The sequence below is a fragment of the Trichechus manatus genome, unplaced genomic scaffold (genome assembly GCF_000243295.1).
Source record: "Trichechus manatus latirostris isolate Lorelei unplaced genomic scaffold, TriManLat1.0 scaffold00066, whole genome shotgun sequence".
Lineage (NCBI taxonomy): Eukaryota > Metazoa > Chordata > Mammalia > Sirenia > Trichechidae > Trichechus > Trichechus manatus.
Genome location: NW_004444002.1, coordinates 9,603,181 through 9,624,390, shown reverse-complemented (window position 1 = coordinate 9,624,390; position 21,210 = coordinate 9,603,181). Strand labels below are relative to the sequence as shown.

At 43.9% G+C, this 21,210-nt stretch overlaps 1 protein-coding gene across 1 annotated transcript; it reads right to left on the bottom strand.

Annotated features, from left to right (window-relative positions):
* Nucleotides 1-447: 447 nt before the first annotated feature.
* Nucleotides 448-20,839, bottom strand: UTP14A (UTP14A small subunit processome component). Its single transcript, XM_012556481.2, has 15 exons — nucleotides 20,752-20,839; nucleotides 19,641-19,716; nucleotides 18,701-18,771; nucleotides 17,139-17,203; nucleotides 15,377-15,519; nucleotides 14,948-15,103; nucleotides 9,268-9,387; nucleotides 9,075-9,169; nucleotides 8,350-8,473; nucleotides 8,189-8,266; nucleotides 7,340-7,730; nucleotides 4,524-4,936; nucleotides 3,598-3,791; nucleotides 3,364-3,463; nucleotides 448-874 (listed from the first exon to the last, which is right to left on the bottom strand). Exons 1-15 carry the CDS (start codon nucleotides 20,796-20,798, stop codon nucleotides 602-604), a joined length of 2,346 nt encoding a protein of 781 aa, XP_012411935.1. The 5' UTR covers nucleotides 20,799-20,839; the 3' UTR covers nucleotides 448-601.
* Nucleotides 20,840-21,210: the final 371 nt, after the last annotated feature.

The window sequence follows — 21,210 nt, the reverse complement described above, 5'->3', positions numbered from 1 at the left end:
TCATAGCGACTCTACAGGACAGAATATAACTGCTCCATAGGGTTTCCAAGGAGCAGCTGGTGGATTCCAACTGCCAACCTTTTGGTTAGCAGCTGAGCTCTTAACCACTGTGCCACCAGGGATTCTTTAAGATCATAGATCAGGGCAAATTCTCTAAACTTTGACTTAGATCCAACTACATAATCCTTGGGGGCAGTGGTGATTCAGTGGTAGAATTCTCGCCTTCCATACGGGAGACCTGAACCCTGCCCAATGCACCTCAAGCAGAGCCACCACCCGTCAGTGGAGGCTTGCGTGTTGGTATGATGTTGAACAGGTTTCAGTGGAGTTTCCAGAGAAAATGAGGTTCCCCTGAAAAGTACCGCTGGAGAAATGCAGTGGGGAGTGTCAAAGGTGTCTGACTGGAAGAAAAGGATTCAACTGGGAGACAACACAGAATACGCTCTAGTTAATAGATTAAAAATCCTTTATTGCTTAAGTGAGGTTTAACTATATGCACAGTGGGATAGGCCAGTTTTGGAAGTGATCCTGCAGCTGAGGGTAACACCGAGCCCAATGAGGTGGAAGTAGTCAGGGCTCAAGATGTCACTTCTCCAGCACCTCAATCTACAGAGTTTTTCTTCAGCTGTTTCTTGTGACGGACGGAGAGTTGTTTTGGATTCCTCTGTACCATAGAGAGGTCAGACCTCGAAGAAGACCGGTAGCCCACATCCTCGGCTTTTATGGGCTTAATGATATGGCCTGGCTTGGTGACAACCTTGGGAGTAGTCAGCTTTTGGAAAGCCCTCTGGGTGTTCCATGTAGATCCTATAGGGGTCTGGATGGTCCTTTCAAATTGGTGATGGTGGGTGAATGGGTATGGAAGCACGTGTACCTGGAAAGGAAGGAAGAGTGACTTGGCGTCAAGCCAGGCTTGGGGTGCAGTTGTATACTCACCACGATGGGAACCGGTCAGGTACAGTTTTAGCACCTAGGCCCCAGTTCTACATGATGTCTACAGTGAGTGAAGCTATGCGAGGTCAAGGCATTCCAATGCTCTCAGCTAACCGAAGGAGTCCCAATCTGCTTAAGGACATTTGGGAGTACAGTCCTAACTTAGATTATGAAAAGCACCCTGATGCTGCCCTGGTGTAGCTACAGCAGCTCCAGGGATGCTGCCTCAGAGTGGTTTTCTGTACAACACTGTGAACGCAAGAAGTATCTGGGCATTTTTGTATCCCCGTGGATTTTATGACTCCCTCCTCTTCATGCTCGCGCTCCCTTCCTTTCTCTCCTTGATACGCAGAATTCACGGTTTAAGGGACCCAAAGATTTACCCCTGAATCCTGAACCCCACCAGGCTGTTAAGCTTAGCTTCATCGTCTTTTGGCATCACAGAATGTCAGAGCTGGAAGGCCCGGAGAGACTATCTAGTCCAACCCCAAGTCACATTCTAGAGAGAAATGTACCGGGGGAGGGCATGGCAATGGTTACCTCCCTTGCCCCAAGATTCAGCTAAGAGAGGGGAAGTGATTTACCCAAGTAAATTTGGAGCAGCATGGGAGAGCAGAAGCCAGGGATCCTGTTTCCTTGGCTCAGTACACTTCTCCCTTTACCAAAATGCTACCTTCAAGTACTTCCACAATAGCCAAAGACGGGGGAAAAGCAAGCAGAAAAATGGGGAAGTTAGTCAGTACTCTTTGGGGGATATTCACTTAAGAGAAGCTGAGTACTACTTGGTGGTAGTGAAGCAAAGATTCTCTCTGGGTCACGGGAATGTCTTATTTAGGTTGATAGCTAGATCTGTGCTTGCCACCCAGGTCAAGAGGGAGGGATTTAAAAAAAAAACACCTGGCCAAAATATCCAGTCTCAGGAGTTCTTGTGTTCAGCTTGAAGCATGCTTTAGTCTACTGCAGTCAATTGGTTATTAAAAAGATGAGGAAAATCAAGGGAGATTCTTGGAAAATGATATGTCAGTTTGCTGTGGCTGTATTAAAAAACAGACAGACAAGACCCCTGGAGGGGAAGGGTGGTCTTTATTGAGGTTCACATTCTACCCTTCACCTGGAACCCTGGCCTGTTAAAGCTCCCATTTTTTTCTCCTTTCTTACCCATAACTGCCTGTTCGCTGCCTATTTCCTGGTTGTATATCCCCAACTGGGATTGCGGTGGTTATAATTCGAATTTCTGAAGCAACTGGTTCACAAAATAAGATCAAATAGAGTATTATTTAACTGTGCATTTTCTCACCTCTCTGCCATATCCATTAAATAGTTCTCTCCCTCCTTTTCTGGAGGAAAAAAACAACTCGTTTCAGTATTATACTGGCTGAGGACAGACCTCAGGGTCACAAACTTTTAGATTGAATGGGAAATCAAGGCTATCTCGTCCAACCTTATTCTTGAGTCCCCTTTACACATGCTCCTATCCCAGAGCAGCCCATGTCCTCTCTGGACTACTGGAAAGTTTTTCCTCGAATTGAATCTGCTTCTCCTCCAACTTCTACTCTACGTGACACCACACGACAGGCTTCAACATACTTTGCTCTGTCTCTCTAAGGTAACTATCCCTAGCTCATTAGTATATGACACAATTTTAAATCCTTTCACTTTCCTGAACAAGAGTAAGTTTGTCTTCATTTTTCTTAAGGGATAGCTCAAACCTTACAGCCCCTGGGTGGCGCAAATGGTTCCTGGGCTTGGCTGGAACTGAAAGGTTGAAGGTTCGAGTCTACCCAAAGGTGCCTTGGAAGAAAGGCCTGGAGATCAACTTTTGAAAAACCAGTCACTGAAAACCCTACGGAGCACAGTTATACTACTCTGACAAACACGGGGGCCACCATGAGTGGAAACTGACTCGAGAGCAACTGTTTAAAAAACAAAACCAACCAACCGAACAAAAAAACTGTTGTCATTATTGTTGGGTGCTGTCGAGTTGATTCCGGCTCATAGCGATCCCATGTGTTAGAGTAGAACTGCCTTATAGGGTTTTCTAGGCTCTAATCTTTATGGAAGGAGATCACCAGGTCTTTCTCCCATGGTGCTGCTGGGTGGGTCTGAACTGCCGGCCTTTCAGTTAGCAGCTGAGTGCTTAACCATTTGCACTCCCAGGGCTCCTTTTTAAAACAGTACCTTGACCATGAACACAAGCCTATAATGAGACTCATTTCCATAAGAGTTATCTAAGGCACTTGTTGAACAGCAGGTTTTGGGGCCTCATCATTGCTCACGTTCAGCGATAGAAACAGCAATAATCTATGTGGAATGATTACTTTCAGAGCCAGTCAGTGGAAACAAGCATAGACTTGATTCTGGACCACAGTTCACTAGACAACTCCCAAGCAAGAGAGAAGTAGGTAGCACAAGAGCCCTCAAAGCCCTCACCTGATGAGCTGCGGCATGGATGTTGCGCTTCTCATTGATAATCACATTTGGCAAATTCTTGTCTTTTCTTGGAGGACCCTCAGGGGCTTTAATGAGAAACCTGAAAAGCAAAACAGCAGGATGTCTGACAAGGAGCATTAAATTAAGGGCTTAGTCAAAAGGGCAGGGAGGACACTTCGGGGCAAAGTAGGAGAACTCGGGGCCCTCCTGACAGGCGTTTTTCCTCGTTCTTACCGGCGTCTTTTTTTGGCACTGGGCTGCAGGCCCACACCACCCCACTCGCCCCAGCCAGGCAGCGTCAGGTCCACGTCCTTTGGCTTACTCGCCTCCACGGCTTCCTTCTTCTCTTTCAAGAAGTCTCTGATGACATCATCCCCAGCAAAAGCTTCCTTTATCATCTGCTTTTGGTCTCTCTCTTCTTCATCTTCCTGGGAAGAAACAAGAGTGAGAGCTACAGCTTGCCTTATGAGCAGTGGTTCATGATAAGAACACTTGAAGTTTGGGTCATGACATTTTAGCGCCCCCTAGGGGGAGAGTGTTGAACAACGACGGTCTTGCAGTACAAACCAAGCATGCTTGAATCTTCTCTCTGGGGTAAATATTCCTAGCTCATTATCATATGATGCAATTTTAAACTTTCAGCAGGGAAGCTGCAGGGTGGACGAAGGAATGGCCTGTGACAGAAGCAGGTGCTTCAACTGGCCTGGCTAGAATGTGGGCTTCCTCTGGCCTGTATCTCCGAGAGACAAGTGCTAGGTAGGGTTCCTCGCTTCTCAATTCCAAGTCACTGAACGGGGGAGTCCCGAAACACCTGGGACCTCACTGAAGAAAGTAAAAACTTGGCAATAGCTCAGTGACTCACCTGAGGGTTGTCCTGCCTGGGAGCTGGTCAGAGCTTTGAGTGACTCCCTCTTTCCTCTGAGGGCAGTTTGAGTCACCCCAGGGAGGCTTTGGTGGCTCAGGATTTAGAACATGGGAGTCTCAGCAGCACTCATACACTTGCATCTACTAAACTGGCCCCATACTATTCTGGATCTCTCAACTACTGAAATGTACCCCAGCACAACAAAGCTTCACTGATTCTAATCTTCGTGCCCAAAGGACACTTCCTACACCAGGTCTGCTCCCCCACAATGGCCCACGACCCTGGCTCTGCTCACCAATGCCTCTATTGTTGTGGGAACTGCCAAAGACTTCACAGAGGGAGATTTTGTAGTTAGGAGGTTCTGCAAATCAATCATTTCCTCCTTTCTTTTCTTCTTCTTAGGGGCACCAGGCTGATTATCTGGGTTCCTCTCTGTCTGCTGCCCTTGTGACACAGGTCTGGGAAGCTCTGTATTTTGCAGGTAGCCTTCTTTGCCCAGCTCTTCTAGCTCTTCTAGAGTCTGTACTCTCTCTGGCCTCTGCAGCAACAGGGGCTCCTCCTCTTCCTGGGCTGGTTCCTCTCTCTGGACTGGGAGAACAGCCCTCACGGAATTCCCTTTTTGCTTCCTGGACTGTTTTTCCTGGTTTTCCTTGTTGAGCTTCCGAGACAGTGCCCTCAATTCGGATAGCACCTCCTGGCTGCTAGCATCTGGGAGAAAAATTAGAGCTGTCAGAAAAGGAGGTTGGAAATTGCCTTATCAACAAGCATTACTGAGCACACTCAACAACGAGTATTTGTTAAGCATCCACTGGGTGCTAGGTACACCAATGAAGACATTCCAAGGATAAATGGGGAAGAGAAGATTCCATATATAAGATCTTCTGGAGAGTTCACTAATCATTCCCTGTCAAGTAGCAGGCAGTAGGCTTTGGTAGTTAAAAGCTTCACGCTGGGAAGCAGATGTCCTGGGTCCTATTCCCAGCTTTGCCAGTGACTCACTGTATAACTGGGACTATGGCTTAATTTCCTTGTACAGTAAACCCTGCTTGGGGAGATCACCCAAAGCTCCAAATATAAAAAGGGAACCATTTTAACTGGTGGCCTCTGAATACTATTTCATTGTCATTTATGCTTTGTTGTTGTTTTTTTGCCATTGAATCAATTTTGACTCATAGTGACCACATGTGACAGAATAGAACTGCCCCATAGAGTTTTCTAGACTGTACTTTCTCCCACAGAGCCACCGGATAGGTTTGAACTGCCAACCTTTCGGTTGGCAGCCAAGCACTTAACCATTGTGCCACCAGGGCTTCTTAATTTACGCTTTACTATTTGTAAAAATCTTACCCAGGATTCATCCTGACTCTAGAATCTCCATCCCCTATCTTAAAGCAGTTATTTCATAAACTGCTGTGGCTGAGTCAAGGAGAGATGGAAGTAGCTGCTTTCTGCAGTGGATGTAGCTCACACTTGCCAGTCACTAGCAACATCTGAGCAAATGCCACTAGTCTCTAAGCACCCTGAGGGCAACACAGCAGTGACATATTTCTGAACTGTCCTTTGCACTGACTCCAGTCGCCTCCATCCCAGGTTAATCCTGCTCTAGTTTTGGCTTGAAGCCACCACAAGAAGCTACTGAGTTCTGGCCTTTGGACACATGGATGCTTATTTCTCAAGAATCAAGTTCTCTTGTTCATTCTGTTTGGGGTCCACGACTTCCCACTCTTTTAGGAAAATGCTTTATTATTCAACGAAATAAAAATCCACTTTTCATATTTCATACCACAACCAACTGCTCTACGCATTTAGCTGGACATACAGGCTGCTAAGGGGGCTCAGCTTTTAAGGGGGCTCAGGAGGATGCTGCACTGCTGCTTTCTAAAATCCTCTCAGAAGCGACTGCTTGTTACTGTCAACCCCAGAAATCTCCAGCCGAAAACCCTAAGTTTCAACATTCTAAATGACAGCTCTTTTAAAATAAATTGGTACCATGTAAAAACAGATTCTCGCTGTCATCCAAATGCATTATTCCTCGAATGAAATACAATCAGATCTGAGAATTCATCCACAGAGCCAGGTGATTCTGGAATGTAGACAGTTTCCTGAGTAGGCTTTATAATCTCCTGGTTTACCCCCAGAATGGGGGCTCTCTGACCTGTCTCAAGGGTGCTAACGGTGTTAAAACAAAAGCCCTTCAAGATAAAATGAATAGTGGTGACTGTTCCACAATACGGTGAATGTAATTAATGCCACTGAATGGTACCCTTAAAAGTGGTGACAATGGCAAATGTTTTGTTATAGATATATTTGCCACAATAAACAAAAGGAATGAGCAACTACCTAAAGAAGATTAAATGTTGAAATGGCGCATGTTTTGTTTTCTATGTATACCTACCACAATTAAAGATAAAAAGAATAAGCGCATTTCTGGTATGGGACAGATGTTTATAACCGCCTAATTTTTATGGTTGGTCCTATTAATTGAAAGAAATAAGTACCGGCAGTTATACTATACATACAGGGTGTACCCATGCTTTGAAAATAAACGTATTTTAGCAAGTTTTTTTTTAATTAATAGGGATTTTTTTTTTCTGGTTAAGGCAAAATAGACTAAAAATAAATAGCTGTATACTACTTCAAAAAAAATCTCTTGAAGATAATTGGTACAGAACAAAACCAAAAACTGCAGCAATGTTTTGAAGACCTTTCCTAATGCCTCAAAATCCACCTACGCGTGCGCGTAAATGGATTTCCCCAGAGTTGCCGTCCCACCAACGTGCTTCTCTCTGGAGCGTAGGTAACAGTAGTGCACTTCAATGCCATTCCTTCAAGGCTGGTTGAGTTATGCCTTTCTGAAGGGTTGTCTAAGCCTGAGAGCCCGAAGAGCAGAAAATGTGTCTGAGCCCACACCGGACAGCGAGGCAGATGATGGCTTATTACATGCCTTTTAAGAAAAATGGTTATTATGAAGCTAATTTCTCTTCAGGGACCCAGCACACTCACTCTTCAAAGTCCCCAGAGCCTAATGGCTGTGCATGTGTGTGGGTGGACACTTACTTTTTCTTGCACCATCTGCAACACTGACATGCTCCCTTTGATGTCACAACTCACCTTGTGCTTCTCGACCGCCCACGGGCTCAGCATCTTGGTTGAGCTCAGGCCTTTTCCTAAGGGATCGCCTTTCTTCAAATTCTTTCAACAAGGTTTCTTCTTCTGCTACTGGACTTTCTTCCCCCTCACTTTCTGAATCCTCGTGGGCCATGGGCTCAGGAGGTTGTTCAGGGTCCTTCTGGATTTCCACCTCTTTGGCATCACTGGTGCAACTTCTGCGCATCCAGGGATTCGGCTCATTTGCGTTTATGTGGACTTCGTTCACGACATCAGGGACGAGGAGTTCATTCTCCTCTACACCTCCCCCCTCTTCCTCACTCTCAGATGCTGCCTGGAGTTTCTGTGTCAGCTCTTTGTTCTTGGCCAACTGTTCCTGCATGGCTTGGCGAGCCTGGATGAAGGCGGCACAGGAGAGAGCCCTGTCATTAGTGACCATACCACCTCTCCTGCTCCATTTCTTAAAACTGTCTCCTCTCAATCTGACGTGGTAAGTATTTCTTAGAGTACCTATCATTTAAACTGCATACACACCATTGTACTAGTAGCTGTGGGGTAACACAGAAGACAAGCTCTTTGTCCTCGAGGAACTGACATGTGAAACAAGAGAAAAAGCTCCTCTCCACCCACCTTTACTAGACTTGCCTTCAGTGCTGTTGCCCTTTCGTCTCCCCCTTTCCACCTTGGTCCTGGGCATTTTCCTCTCTGCCTTAGGGACTTCCTGATGCCTTTTTAGATTCCTGGTTTTCCATTCATCCTCACAGCTCTTCCCCAGTTCTGCTTCTGCTAGCATCCTTTATGGACCCATTTTCCTTTCCTTCCATCTCTGCTCTCACCCTGATAGTCTCTTACCTCTAGGTCATATTTGGCCATAATTGCCTTTGACTTGGCCCATTTCCCACTGTTCTGGTGTTTAAGGCTCATTCGCTCCTGGAATGAAAAGACAGAGTGAGATCCTTATCAGCTTCCAGGGAAAGCTGGCTTAAAGGAGTGGAGGCCAGAGGAAGCCTCACCATCATTCTGGCCTTTTCAATTTTTTCCAGTTCTTCTAATGCTGCAGTAGGGTCGACCTTCCGCAGAGTCTCAAAATCTTTTAGGGCTTTCTTGGCCTTTCCTTTCTTGACAACTTTGTGATACCTGTAGGGTAAGAGGGATATGGGTGAAGGGGTTAGAGTTAGCTAAAGCACTGACGCCACACACAAAAGTGGCCATGCTACCCAAAGGCTTCCCTGTGCAGGGGCTGGAATGGACATCCTGTTCCTCAGAGACGGTTGACTGTAGCCAGTTTGGGGCCTGATAGGACTAGTCCCTGCAGCTCCCAGGAGCAAATCTCTGAAGAGCGAAGAGTCCCCTCTGCTTCTACAGCCCAAGGGAGGAGTAGAATAAGTTCCAAAGAGACAAAAAGGCACAGAGGAAGCCCAACTGGCCTCAACAGCTGTGGAATAGAGAGATCATTCTGCAGAAGCACGCTATGATGCCCTGGAAGGGAGAGGGTCATTCAACACTCCTCTTTTTAGCAAAATCAAGAATAAAAGCCAAAGTCAGAATACAACAGGGCATTACTGAAGCAGGCAAAACTATGACGTTGAGCTGGAGGGAAAAAGGCTAGTCACCCCTATTTGGGATCTCTTCAACATGACACCAGTTACCATGTCAAAGATTCTTTCCTAAGGATTCATGAGTTAGCCTCATCACTTTTTCCGGAGGAAGCAACACCAGTTCACAGAGACCACCTTACTTTTTGCTTTTGATTTTCTTCTCTCTTCGAGCCTTGGCCTCATAGTAGGACTGCAGGGCCCGGGCCCTCTGAAGCTCAGCACGGCGCATCTTAGCCTATAATGAATGACATTTACAGTGACCTCTGGGCTTGAGGGCAACTGCTGGGAGAAATATAGCATGCCTAGGTGTGTCTGAGGGCCTATTCCACATACCTCTTCTAGGCTCATGGCTTTGAGAGAGGCCTTTTCCACTGGAGTCAATAAAGGGTCTGTCACTGGCTGCTTGTTCTTGTGAAGGACGTTAAAAATTTCCTGTTCCAGGGGAGTTCTTGCCTTAAGGAGATAACAGAACATTCTAAGTCTTAACCCATGTTCTTATAACTCCCTCTTTACATTCCTATGCCCATCTGTTTTATGACACTATGACTGGAATTGCTAACTGGATAGGATTGGTTGACACAGCAAGAGAAGAGGGGCCACAAAACACTTGCAGTCTCACCGTGCAGCTGTGTAAATAAAGCTTTATTGTGATTTAAGACAAAAGCAAAGGGACTGAGGCTCCTCTCTAATATACTGAGGAGATTACTCTGTGTTCAGATTACCGATATATGTAAAACAGATGTATGTACAACAGTCTCTTAAGAAATTAAGAAGGATGCCCATCAGGTAAATGCTGGCAAGAGAGAGTAACAACAGTACTAGACTGTCACAGTACTGATAGTCCCAAAACAAAATAGCCCCTGTATTGTTATGTATATTTGAAGCACACAGCTATTACCTTATAGTCAGGAATCTCAGATTCCTATCATAAGCCTCCTTTTAGGACTATTTCTACAGGGAGGGGGAGGTTAGAGCTTAAAGTAAACATTATTTGCCACTGATGGTACAACCAGGAAACAGATCTGCACAACAGCTCATAAGGGAACCCCAACTTTTTTTTTTTTCAAACATGGCATTTTTGGGCATATCCTACACATGCAGTTTATGGCAGGGTATGTATTTTAATTTCCTGAGCACAAAAGGACACTGCCCTTGCAACTAGTGTCAGGAAGCAATTTGTGTATAAATTTTAGAATGAGAAACTAATTTGCTTTGTAAGCTTTCACCTAAAGCACAATAAAATTAAAAAAAAAAAAAAAGACATTGTCTTAAAAAAGATGACCTTCATGTAATCAGCCTGCTTCCTGACAGTTCAAATTTAATTCTGGTCATTTGCTAACTTTGGTGCCAATTCCTCAGTTTCCAGTTATTTTGCATGCGAGGTCACTGTGTTATTTCATATGTCAACAAAAGACCCCACTTGCTGCTGATTGATGTTGTAAGGATCGCTAAAGCAGTCAGGCCAAGTGGGTCACAAAGGTAGTCCCTAGGCAACAGATCCATTTCCAAACCTCACACACACATTATATGCGGTTTTCTTCAATAGCCATATACATCGTGGTCAGTATTAAACTCAACAAATATCTGGGCAGATACATAAACACATATCATCACATGTTACACGCGGCTATTGATTTAACCATAAACCTATTCTAGTGAATAGTAAAGATGCATGTTCTTCCATTTTTACTATTTGCAGTAGTAATCAATCACAGGCTACAAAGTGATTTATATCACAACGTTGTAATCTCCCTTCGATTCAAATGGATTTACAAACGCTTACTGATTGCAGCTACATTCCAGGCACTTGTGCTGGGTGCTAGGAATACACAATTGATTAAGATAGTCCTCACAGAGCTCACAGCCATTCAGAGGAAAGACACACACACCACTAACAACGTTAACAGTTTAGATGCTACTCTATGGGGTAATCAGAGGAAGGAACAATTAATTCTGACTAGGAAGTGGGTTAGAAGGCATGGGGAAGGAAGTGACTTTTTGAGATAGGCCTTGAAGCATAGGTATGGCTCTGTCAGGAAGAAAAGGCAAAACATTCCAGAGATGAGCAAAAGCAAAAATACATGGGAACGAGTGGTGTGTAAGGGAACTGTGTTGTCCAATGTAACTAAAATGCTAGGTGCTTGCATTTTATTCTATAAGTGAGGCACCCTTGAAGGATTTTAGGCAGGCGAGCAACAATTCGTTTGTGTTTCAGAAAGAAAATCCTAGTGATAACATGTAATATCCCAAATGAAAGGTGATGAGAGCCAGGACTAGGGCAGTGAAAAATGCAGAGGAAACAGGGACCCGAGAACTATCAGAGACAGAATGTAAAGGACTAGACTACTGTCTGAGGAGAGGTGGCAGTTAAGGGCAGAAGGAGGAATTGGAAGACTGAGGTGTCCAACCTAAGTGACTGGGGCACGGAGTCATGCTGTTAACAGTTAGAAAATGCAAGTGGTGGTACAAGTTTTGGGAGTCTCGGGAAGGAAAATGTGAAGCTTAGTTTGGAGTGAACAAAGTTTCAGGTGTATACGGGAGACTCTGGTGATGCCTACTATTCAATGGACTATGGGACTGGAGCTTAGCAGGGGTTGAGAGTGACCTGTAGCATATACAGGTCATAGTCAAAAGTCATGGCATTGATATGAATTGTCCGTGGAGTTTGAAAGAACTAAGAAAGAGAAACCAGACAGATGGAAAAAAATCCGGAGCATGCCACAGCAGCTGAGAGGAATTTTTAAGAACAAGAACATGATGTTTCAATAGCGCCAAACAGGCTGATGACAAAGACGGCTCAGGATCTGGCAATTCAGAGGCTCCTCACTAATGACCTTTGAGAGAAGTTTCAGTTTCAGGGCGATAGGAGAAGAAATCTTGCTATATCAGGAGGTGAGAGTGGAGGAAGCCACAGAGACCAGCTTTTCCCGAAGCTCATTCCTCCCAACAGTAGCTCTATAACGACAAGGTGTACTTAGTTTTGAAAATGTTTAAAATGGAATCTTAATGAAATTTATTTTTTAATAAAATCAGTTTGTACGCCCTGGGTTCAATTAGGTTACACAGGTTTCTTTTCGTAGCCTTTAAAATGCTAGTGTGGATTGTGAATCGCCAACCTTTGGTCAGGGCATATAGCATGCAGTCTTTTCTAGCAGTGCAACTCCCGTTCCCCACCTTTTGAGTGCATACTGAAAGACTACGGTTTGGGGAACACTTTGGGAAGTGCTGGTATCGACTAAAATGTCTGTTAGCGGAGGGGAAGAGAGAGGGGGTGTCATGTTCATGGAGTGGCAAGGAAAATATTATCTTTCATCATTTCTAACACTTTGCAGTTTACAAGTGCTTTTGTGGGCATTGCCCCATTTAATTCTTCTCAGCTAGAGTGAAATGAAATTTTAGGAAGCTGGACCAAAACTCAGGAGCCCTGGTGGCACAGTGGTTAAGACCTTAGCTGCTAACCAAAAGGTCGGCAGTTCGAATCCACCAGCCGCTCCTTGGAAACGCTATGAGGCAGTTCTTCTCTGTCCTGTAGGGTTGCTGTGAGTTGGAATTGACTCAATAGAAACGGGTTTGGTTTGGACCAAAACTATAGAGCAGACTTCTGATTCTCAATCTCTAGAAACCTAGTATACTCTAGTCCTTGGTACTTTGCACTATAAGTTGTTAGGAGAGAGCTGGGAGTTGCTAGCTAGAAAGTACCTCCTGGCCTAAGAATTTCCTTGTTCCTCTGTGCCACACTGGCATAATTTCTCAAAAAGGAATCTTTGAAGGACTAACTGGCACGATGTGTTCTATGTAGAGCACTTGGGCCCCATTTTGTCTTGAAGACGATTCCTAGAGAGCAGAGATTGTGCCTCCTCCACCACCACTTGACCATCTTTAATAACCAACTCAGTATAGTTATTTGTTGACTATTTCTTTAGGTTCTAATAAGCCAAAAAAAAAAAAAAAATCAGTAAACATACCAGATACCAGTCGTGTGTTACCCTTTCAATAAAAAAGGAGGAAAACATGAATACATAAATGAAACTTGAAGTTTAACAAAAAACTCTAATAAAAGTGGTTACTTCCTGGGTGAGTAACCAAAAAAAAAGAAAGAATCAAAAAAACAACAAAAACAAACCTGTTGCTGTTGAGTCAATTCCGACTCATAGCAATCATATAGGACAGAGTAGAACTGCCCCGTAGGGTTTCCAAGGAGCAGCTGGTGGATTCGAACTGCCATCCTTTTGGTTAGCAGCCATAGCTGTTAACCAGTGTGCCACCAGGGCTCCTCTGGGTGAGTAAGGGGGTAAAAATGAGCAGATGGGGGACAGGGGTGGGGTCAGACTTTCACTATATATCTTCTGTACCTTTTATTTTTCAATCCTGCAAATTGTATTACCTCTTAAATTTTTTTTCTAAAGTCTCCCTTGCATCCTGCAGCCACACTTTAAACCTGATCTCTTTTTCATGTGGAAAAGGAAGCATCCTAGAAAGAAAATGGTAGTGACTTCAACAACATCATCAGAAACAGAGCTCATCCCTATAATAAGTAACTACTAGTTATTGTGGCAAACAAGGTTTATTTTGATTAGCTTTACTTATCTCAACTTCCACAAATACAGGACACTATTATTCATGGCGTTTTAGAAAGTACAGAGCAGAAGCACAAAGAGATCATGTATTCATGGTTTGGGCAGTGCTGTTTTGATTATTTTTCTGTTTAAGACAGCACATCCCATTACAGACTCCGTACCACTGGTGTACTGGAAAAGAAGGGCTGGCTGTTCTAAAGCACTTGTTCATAGACTTTTGGGTTCAGATTAAAACTTTTGAGACTTTAGGGACTTGCATAGGATTGCCAACTTTTAATTTTGCCAACTAAAGGTGTATCTACCATTCTGCCCCCAACCTTAATATTTACCACCACCATAACTTCCTAGGAGAAAAGATATCTTAGCATCATTAAAGTGGAAAGAATAACCTCATAATAAAGAACAGCTGGCAAGCTTACACCCACCAAACATACATACTCACGATTTTTTTTCCCCTTTTGCGTCAGATGGATGAAAACTTTGTCAGAGATCAGTGTTCTGAGAAACCCTGCTCTTAAATACCTTCCCCCCTTCCCCTGCAGCTCAGAATCATAATGAGAAGTCCTGGTGTCACAGTAGTTAAGTGCTGGGCTGCTAGCCGAAAAGTCACCAGTTTGAGCCCATCAGCCTCGGCAGGGGAAAGATGTGGCAATCTGCCTCTGTAAAGATTTACAGCCTTGGAAACCCTATGGGGCAGTTCTACCTCGTCCTATAGGGTCGTTATGAGTTGGAATCAACTCAGTCCATCGGGTTTGGCTTTTTTTGCTTTTACTTGCTAAAATTCTAATCATTATCAGTAATACATTATATTTTCAAGTCGTATTCCTTTACAAGCAAACTTTGGGTTCTGTTGTTCATACATCCCTACTAAGGCATCATTAATGCTATCAAGTTCCTCATTTTTCTAGGATCAACATGTAGCTTTAAATGCCTTTTAAAACCAAAGCCACTTCCGTCAAGCTGATTTCCAGTCATAGCGACCCTGTAGGACAGAGCAGAACTGCCCCATAGGGATTCCAAGGCTGTAAATCTTTACGGAAGCAGACCTGCCACATCCTTTTCCTGCAGAGCTGCTGGTGGGTTTGAACTGCCAACCTTTCGGTTAGCAGCTGAGCACTTTAACCACTGTGCCACCAGGGCTCCTTGCCTTTTAAAAACTGGGGTATGAAAAAGAAAGCATAGTTATGTTCCCTCTACCCTGGCGATCTAATGTTTTATTACAAAAACATGGAAATAAGCATGTACTGTAGACTACAAACTAATGGTGACTACTTTGATTGGCTATTGTCTAACTGACAACGAAGCTATGCCACCCCTTTTCTGACTTAAGCTGGAATTCAGGCTTAACACGTCCAATCAAACCAACTGCAGGCTCTGAGATCTCCAAGCTCTGTATTCTCCCCTTTCAAGGTCTGGTTTCATTTTCTTGTACTCACCTTCCAGCCACTGAGCACATGTTCAATGGGAGCAAAGGCTGCCTGCTCCTTCTCCAGGGGGAAAACCAGCTGCTCTGCTTTCCGGTTCTTTAGAACTATAGGATCCCATTTGGAGAGAGCTTGGGAGGTTTTATTGAATGCCACTTCTCTGTGGATCTGAAGCAGGCAAGGTACATAAAAGGAGAGAGCCACGGGATTAAGTATCAAACTCAAAGGTGTAACAGGAAATTAGGAGGCAATGTTTCTTAGCCCAAGAAAGAATCTGGATGCTGGTGATTAACTCTTGTTTATTTCTCAGGACTGCAATTTCCCCTGGATTATTTTTTAATCTTTTCTAAGGTGAGGAAATCACAACTTCCCCTCCTCTCTCACATGACCCCGTCTTTCCTTGTCAATTTCTTCCCCTCAGTGGACCACTGTCTAACTTACCCGCGCAACCTCTTCTTTGTTAAGGGGCAACTCCACAGTCTTCTTTGATTTGACTCTATTCAGTTGCTTTCTCACAGTGGCCAAGGAGGATGAAGGTTTAATGGGCTGAAGCAGATCTGAAAGGACCAGCTTTTCTCTCGTTCCTGTACAAAGGCCAAACTTTCTGGTAAGACTGAGAAGTGAGGCACAATCTCAGTATTATGCAGGGAGATGCCTCAGTCAAAAATGCTGGTGGACAGGCATATGTGGAGGGAAGCGGAAGAATTCTGACGTCAATTTCCTATTCCCAGCCATAGCGACACCATCACTTTCTTACATTCCCAAATATGTTGGGAGTGGGTGGGTAGAAGACAGGAGAAAAATGCATTTATTTAAAACACCACCATTTGTTTACTCCTGGTCTTTCTGCTTCCACTCTTGGCCCACTGCAATTCACTTTTTTACACAGAAAATATAAATCACAGCATGTCATGATCCTGCTGAAAATCCTCCAATGGCTCCCATTACGTTTGGAATAAAATCAATCTAAAGACATAGCCCTACGGGATCTTGTACCTGTCTACCTCTCCAATCTCGTGCCATCTCCAACTTCCACTGGGCTCCAGTCACACTAGCCTTTTTCCTATTCTTCAAACATGCCAAGAGGGTTTCTTCCTTAGTTTTTGCATTAGCTAGCCCTTCACTTGGAATGCTTTCCTCTCTCTTTCCATGGTTGAGTCTTCTTGTCATTCAGGTCGCAGCTTAAATTTTGCCTTTTCAGAGCCCTCCCATCACCAACCTTTGTGCCTTTGTACAAGAACAATCTAAAGAGGCCGCTTACTCACTTTATTGCTTTGTCCTATTTTAATTCTCTTCTTGTCTCCCCCCGACAGAATGTAAGCTCCAAGAAATCACCTCTTATTTTCTACTGTATTCTTACTATCTAGAACAGTCCTTAATACTGATACATAGTAGAAGCTCAGTAAATACTTGCTGAGTGAATAAGCTTGGAATACACTGTTACTTGCTCTGAGAGGTTACACTAGTGGTTACTACAAATGCAAGCTCATTCAAGCTGTCTAAATTGCAAATGTAGTGAAAAAGATTTGGCATCTAGACTTGGTATCAGGTTAAAATCTCAGCTCTGCCACTTACTACTTGTGTATTCTTGGTGGGGGGCATCACGCCCCCCACCCAAGGGGGTGAAAGTTGAATTGGGAGGGGTGGGATCTTAAAAATTACTAGGTTTTGTGTCCCTCCAAAGCTCAACTCTATCTAACAAAATCTTATTCCTTATTATTTAATTTCTTGTGTGTGTGTAGCAATTACAGGGGAAAAAGGTCTGGAAAGATTCCTTTGGAGGACGATTAAACAAAAAAAGGTTTAGAAACACTGTACTAGGTGAAGGCCCTTGAGTAAGTACTCTGACCTCCTGAGCTCCAGTTAACTCAAAGTGTTGTTGTCAGAACTGAAATAAAAATGAAATAGTGAACATTAAAGAGTTACACAAATACCAAGCATGATTAGGCGAGTGAGAGGCAGCCATCTTCATATCCCTCTATCCCAGAAGTATCCCATCAAGCCCTGTAGGAGGCCTTGACTCTAACCTAGAAGAAACAAAAGAAACTCAAGGGCATCTGACTACCCCTCTTCGCCAACTCTCATAGGCACTTATGGTACGATTCACTAACCACATCAAAAACAGAGTTCCTAGGGGGTGAGCTGACCATTATGCTCTTAGAACCCCATGAGCTCCAAGCGTGGACATCTTTCTTCAACTTACCTTCAGAACTGACATTGAACTCTGACACCTTCAGACTAGCCTCTGATCTCTCAGCCAACTTCCGCCTGAAATTAGGCAAAGCACAATATAGTAGAAACGGACACATTTTGCTGGGGGAACAAGCATTTCTCTCTTCAAACAAAGCTTTGGTTTCGGGTATTTCTCTTCTAGGGTCAGGTTTCATCATCACAAGGCAATCCGTTCCTAACCTGGACTTTTGTATTTACCAACCCTGAATGTTTTGCCTTATTAGGAATGAGTTGAGGTAGTCTAGCCTTCATCTTTTCTCTTAATGTAGACTCAGCCCCTCAGAAACTCAAGGCAATACAAGGTAGGCACAGTGGAAAACAAATTGGACTGGAATTCAAACGCGACTGGAGTTGAATCCTGGATCTGCCATTTATGAGCTGGGTGACCCTGGGGCAAGTCAATTAACTTTTCTAATGGAGATAAGCAATGCCTGCTCGGTGCTTCAAAAGACTCTAAGTGTAGATTAAGTAAGAATACAAATGCACCAAAGCCTAACATAATAACAACAATAAGGATAATAACAGCTAACAAATTATATAACATTTACTATATGCCAGGCACTGGTTTAAAAGCTTTACACTTATTATCTCATTTAAACCTCACAACCAGGGCTTCGAACTGGTTCAGTCGTAACTGATAAAGTGAAACTGGAACAGACTTAAATTTTTAAATTTGGGTGGTCTGGAACCATAACCAGAATGGGAAAAATTATGGGTCAAAACCCTGGAATGGGAGACATGGAAGAGGCATAGTAAGCCCTTTCAGGAGCCTGATGCATTACACTAGATTATTACCAGGACTGAGGAGAGTGACACACATTCAAAGTGGCGTGGTCACCACCATCTTTGAGTGGGGTACCACTGTTTCTGACTCTGCGCAAAATCCGATAGGCAAGAGATTTGGTTGCTATGCAACGCGTACACTGCCCTTGTTTTCTAAGAGGGAGATTAAGTTTCTAGCAGGGCTTTGACCCATAATTTTTCCCGTTCTGGTTCACCTAAATTTAAAAAATTCGAGTCTGTTCTAGTGTCACTTCCTTGGCCATGACTGAACGTGGAAGAACTGGTTCGAAGCCTTGCTCACAACCCTGTGAGACAGGTAGTAGTATTTTTTTTTAATATTGTAGTGAAAATATACACAACAAAAATTATGCCAATTCAACAAGTAGATGCAATTTTTAAACTTCTTTTATAGCTGAAGAAATTGAGGTGCAGAGAAGATAAATAGCTTGCCTACAATCTGTGATTCTTATGTATGACTTCCTGGGAATTTGTTAGAAATGCAAATTCTCAGCAATGGGTCAAACAGGACTGAACTGGTTCAAAGCCCTGCTCCAAAGTATGTGCATGCTCTTAATAACTATGCTATACTGACACTCAAGTCTTCACTGTCTTAAACCAAAACCAAACATACTGCTGTTGAATCGATTCTGACTCATAGCGACCCTAGGCACTCAATGAATGCTATTAGCTGCAGGTAAGTCTCGTGGAATTCAGCTAGTTATAACCTGCCCAAACTGGTAGAAATGTTACCTATTCTTTCCATCAAGGGAACTGATTGCTTCCAGAAGCTTTTGATGCTTCCTCTCTCCATCACTGTCCCCCTAGACACAGAAAAGGGAAAAAACAAAACAAATCAGGATAATGAGGGGGAGGGAAAAAACACCATGGAAATTGAGGCCCATGCAAAATCTCTTTATTTTTGTCACTGGAGAACTGGGGAATCAAATGAGGTCTGGTGTGCAGGCATTCCAACACAAACTGAAAGAACTGTGTCACAAATCAAACTCCCTCATTAAGAGTTTAGAACGCAGATCCTTAGTAACCTGGGAGGTAATGCCGTGCCTCTAGCTTCACTTGTTTTGAGAAGAAAGTGCTATGAGAATAATGCTTCTGTATAGCATATATAGCGTGCTCTAACATCACAGAAACCCTGACACATAGTGTAAGTCATATCCACGCTCACCACGGTGGCTTTTCCTAGGGGAAAAAATACACAACAACCAGAAAACAAACAAAACCCCTTGTCATTAAAATAGGGGCTCTTTGCCCCCCCCATCACACCCCCAATTTAATGAGTTTTGTCAAGGGAAAAAGAGTTGGAATTCCTACAGCATCTGTTGGGGATCCTCCTTAAAATATTATCTATAAATGCATATTTCAGTAGATAATTAAATAACTCCCTACAGAAATCCAAACGGGAAATCATATAAGGACCATGTGTTTTGGGCTCATATCCTCAGCTACATTTAAGGAGCTTGAGTACAGTGACTGTATCTTACATATTCTTCAAATTCCCATAGCACTTAATACAATGGTACATACATAAAACACTAAATAACTGTAATTTCTTTGAGAGACTTGGACAAATATATACAATCTTGCCACCCCTTTCTTTTCCTGGAATGTGCTGTCTGGCTGAATTTTGAGGCAGGAAGCAAAGTGGAGAGGGCAGTTAGCAGTTGTCACCTACTTCATCTTCACTGGCACTCAAGGGGTAGTCTTTTGGCAAATCCACTAGTTCTTCTTGTTGGCGCAAAGCCAGAAGGCTGTTAAAGGAGGCAATAGAAAAATATTATCACTGGAAATAATTTTTCTTCTTTCAAAACAATCTCTAAAACAGAACTACAGTTCTCAGCATGGAACAGCCCTATCCCCTGGAAGAGGTACAAACCAAACAGTATGAGTGCCTCTGGAAATTTGTCAAGACATTACATTTAGACTTCAGAAGTCAGGCACCCCCTCTAAGAGGTGCTCAGTGGTTGGTGATACCTGTACAGAACTGTATGAAAAGGATTTAACATTCTTTAGTGATTGGCACTACATTTCCCACTGACCTCTGGGAAGCTGTAAAAATGTCAGACCCTAGGTAAAGTGGCAGAAGACTCTGGTGGTGGCCCTTGAGGCAAGGCAATTTCACAATATTTCTAAGCATCATCCACAAGAAAGATACCCATATAGGTGCATCCTACACGTAAGTGACTTCTGATCACTTGTTCCCAGGAATGGGGAAACAAGGAAATGGATAAAAGCAGTTGAGTGCCTTAGCCGTTTTCCCTGGTGCTTGCTAGGCAAAGTAGATGCTTAACTGAGGAAACTGCGTACCCAGAAACATAAAAGTATAGAGTCTCCTATTATCTAACAGTATATACCAACATTTGCAAAGCAACCGTTACTAAATGGATTACACTTAGTTCTCCCATGAGGGGAACATGAAACACCAGAGAAGAGAAAACGTCGAGGATGACTCCAATGAACAAAGGTTTCTAAGAGGGGAGAGGGCAACGCACGCGTTGCCTGTGTGTAGGGTTAAAGCTGGCAGAAAACGAGTCTTGTGACGAGTAAAGGGAAATTTATTAACTTAGCTGGAGGGAGAGGGACGCGGCTAAAAAGCTAAGCAGCAGAGGGTGCGAATTAAACTAAATTAATTAAATTAAAAATTTTTAAAGATGGATCGCAGAAATAGTAATGAGTGCCAAGGCCTTGGGAGGGAAACCATTGTCATTTGTTTAAAGGCGGCTCCCACTTCCCAAGAACCGGAGAACTTGGTCCCCAACGAGTCCCAGTCTCCCTTCAGCCCTCACCTCTCTGCTGAGGTCGCACTCATCTTTTCAGCGTTGTTCTCACACATGGGCCCGAAGCGCAAGTCGACAGGGAAGCAATTTCCGTGCGGCCGCAAAGCAATTTCTGCTTTCACCTATCGCGCGCGACAAGATCACTGCACTTCCGTTCTGCGCTGCAGCGTGAGTCGAGAAACTAGAGGCGCTTCCGGAGGCCTGCGGGAAACCGGAGGCTGGAGAGTCTTAGCCTGCCAGCGGGCGGGGCTTTGCTGTCCCCACCCACCCCCTCAGCTCTCTCGGGTTCCTGTGTCTGTCCTCCCCGCCGTTGGTTTTTGAGCGGCCCAAGGTGGGTACATTGTCGGGGCCGGGCCGCTCCTTCGTTTATACAAAAAGGAAGACTCTGGTGACTGTCCGTGTTGGACAGTGTCCTGCAAGTCAGCTTCTGGCCAGCTCGAGGTTTTATTGAACGCCTGTGAAGTGCCA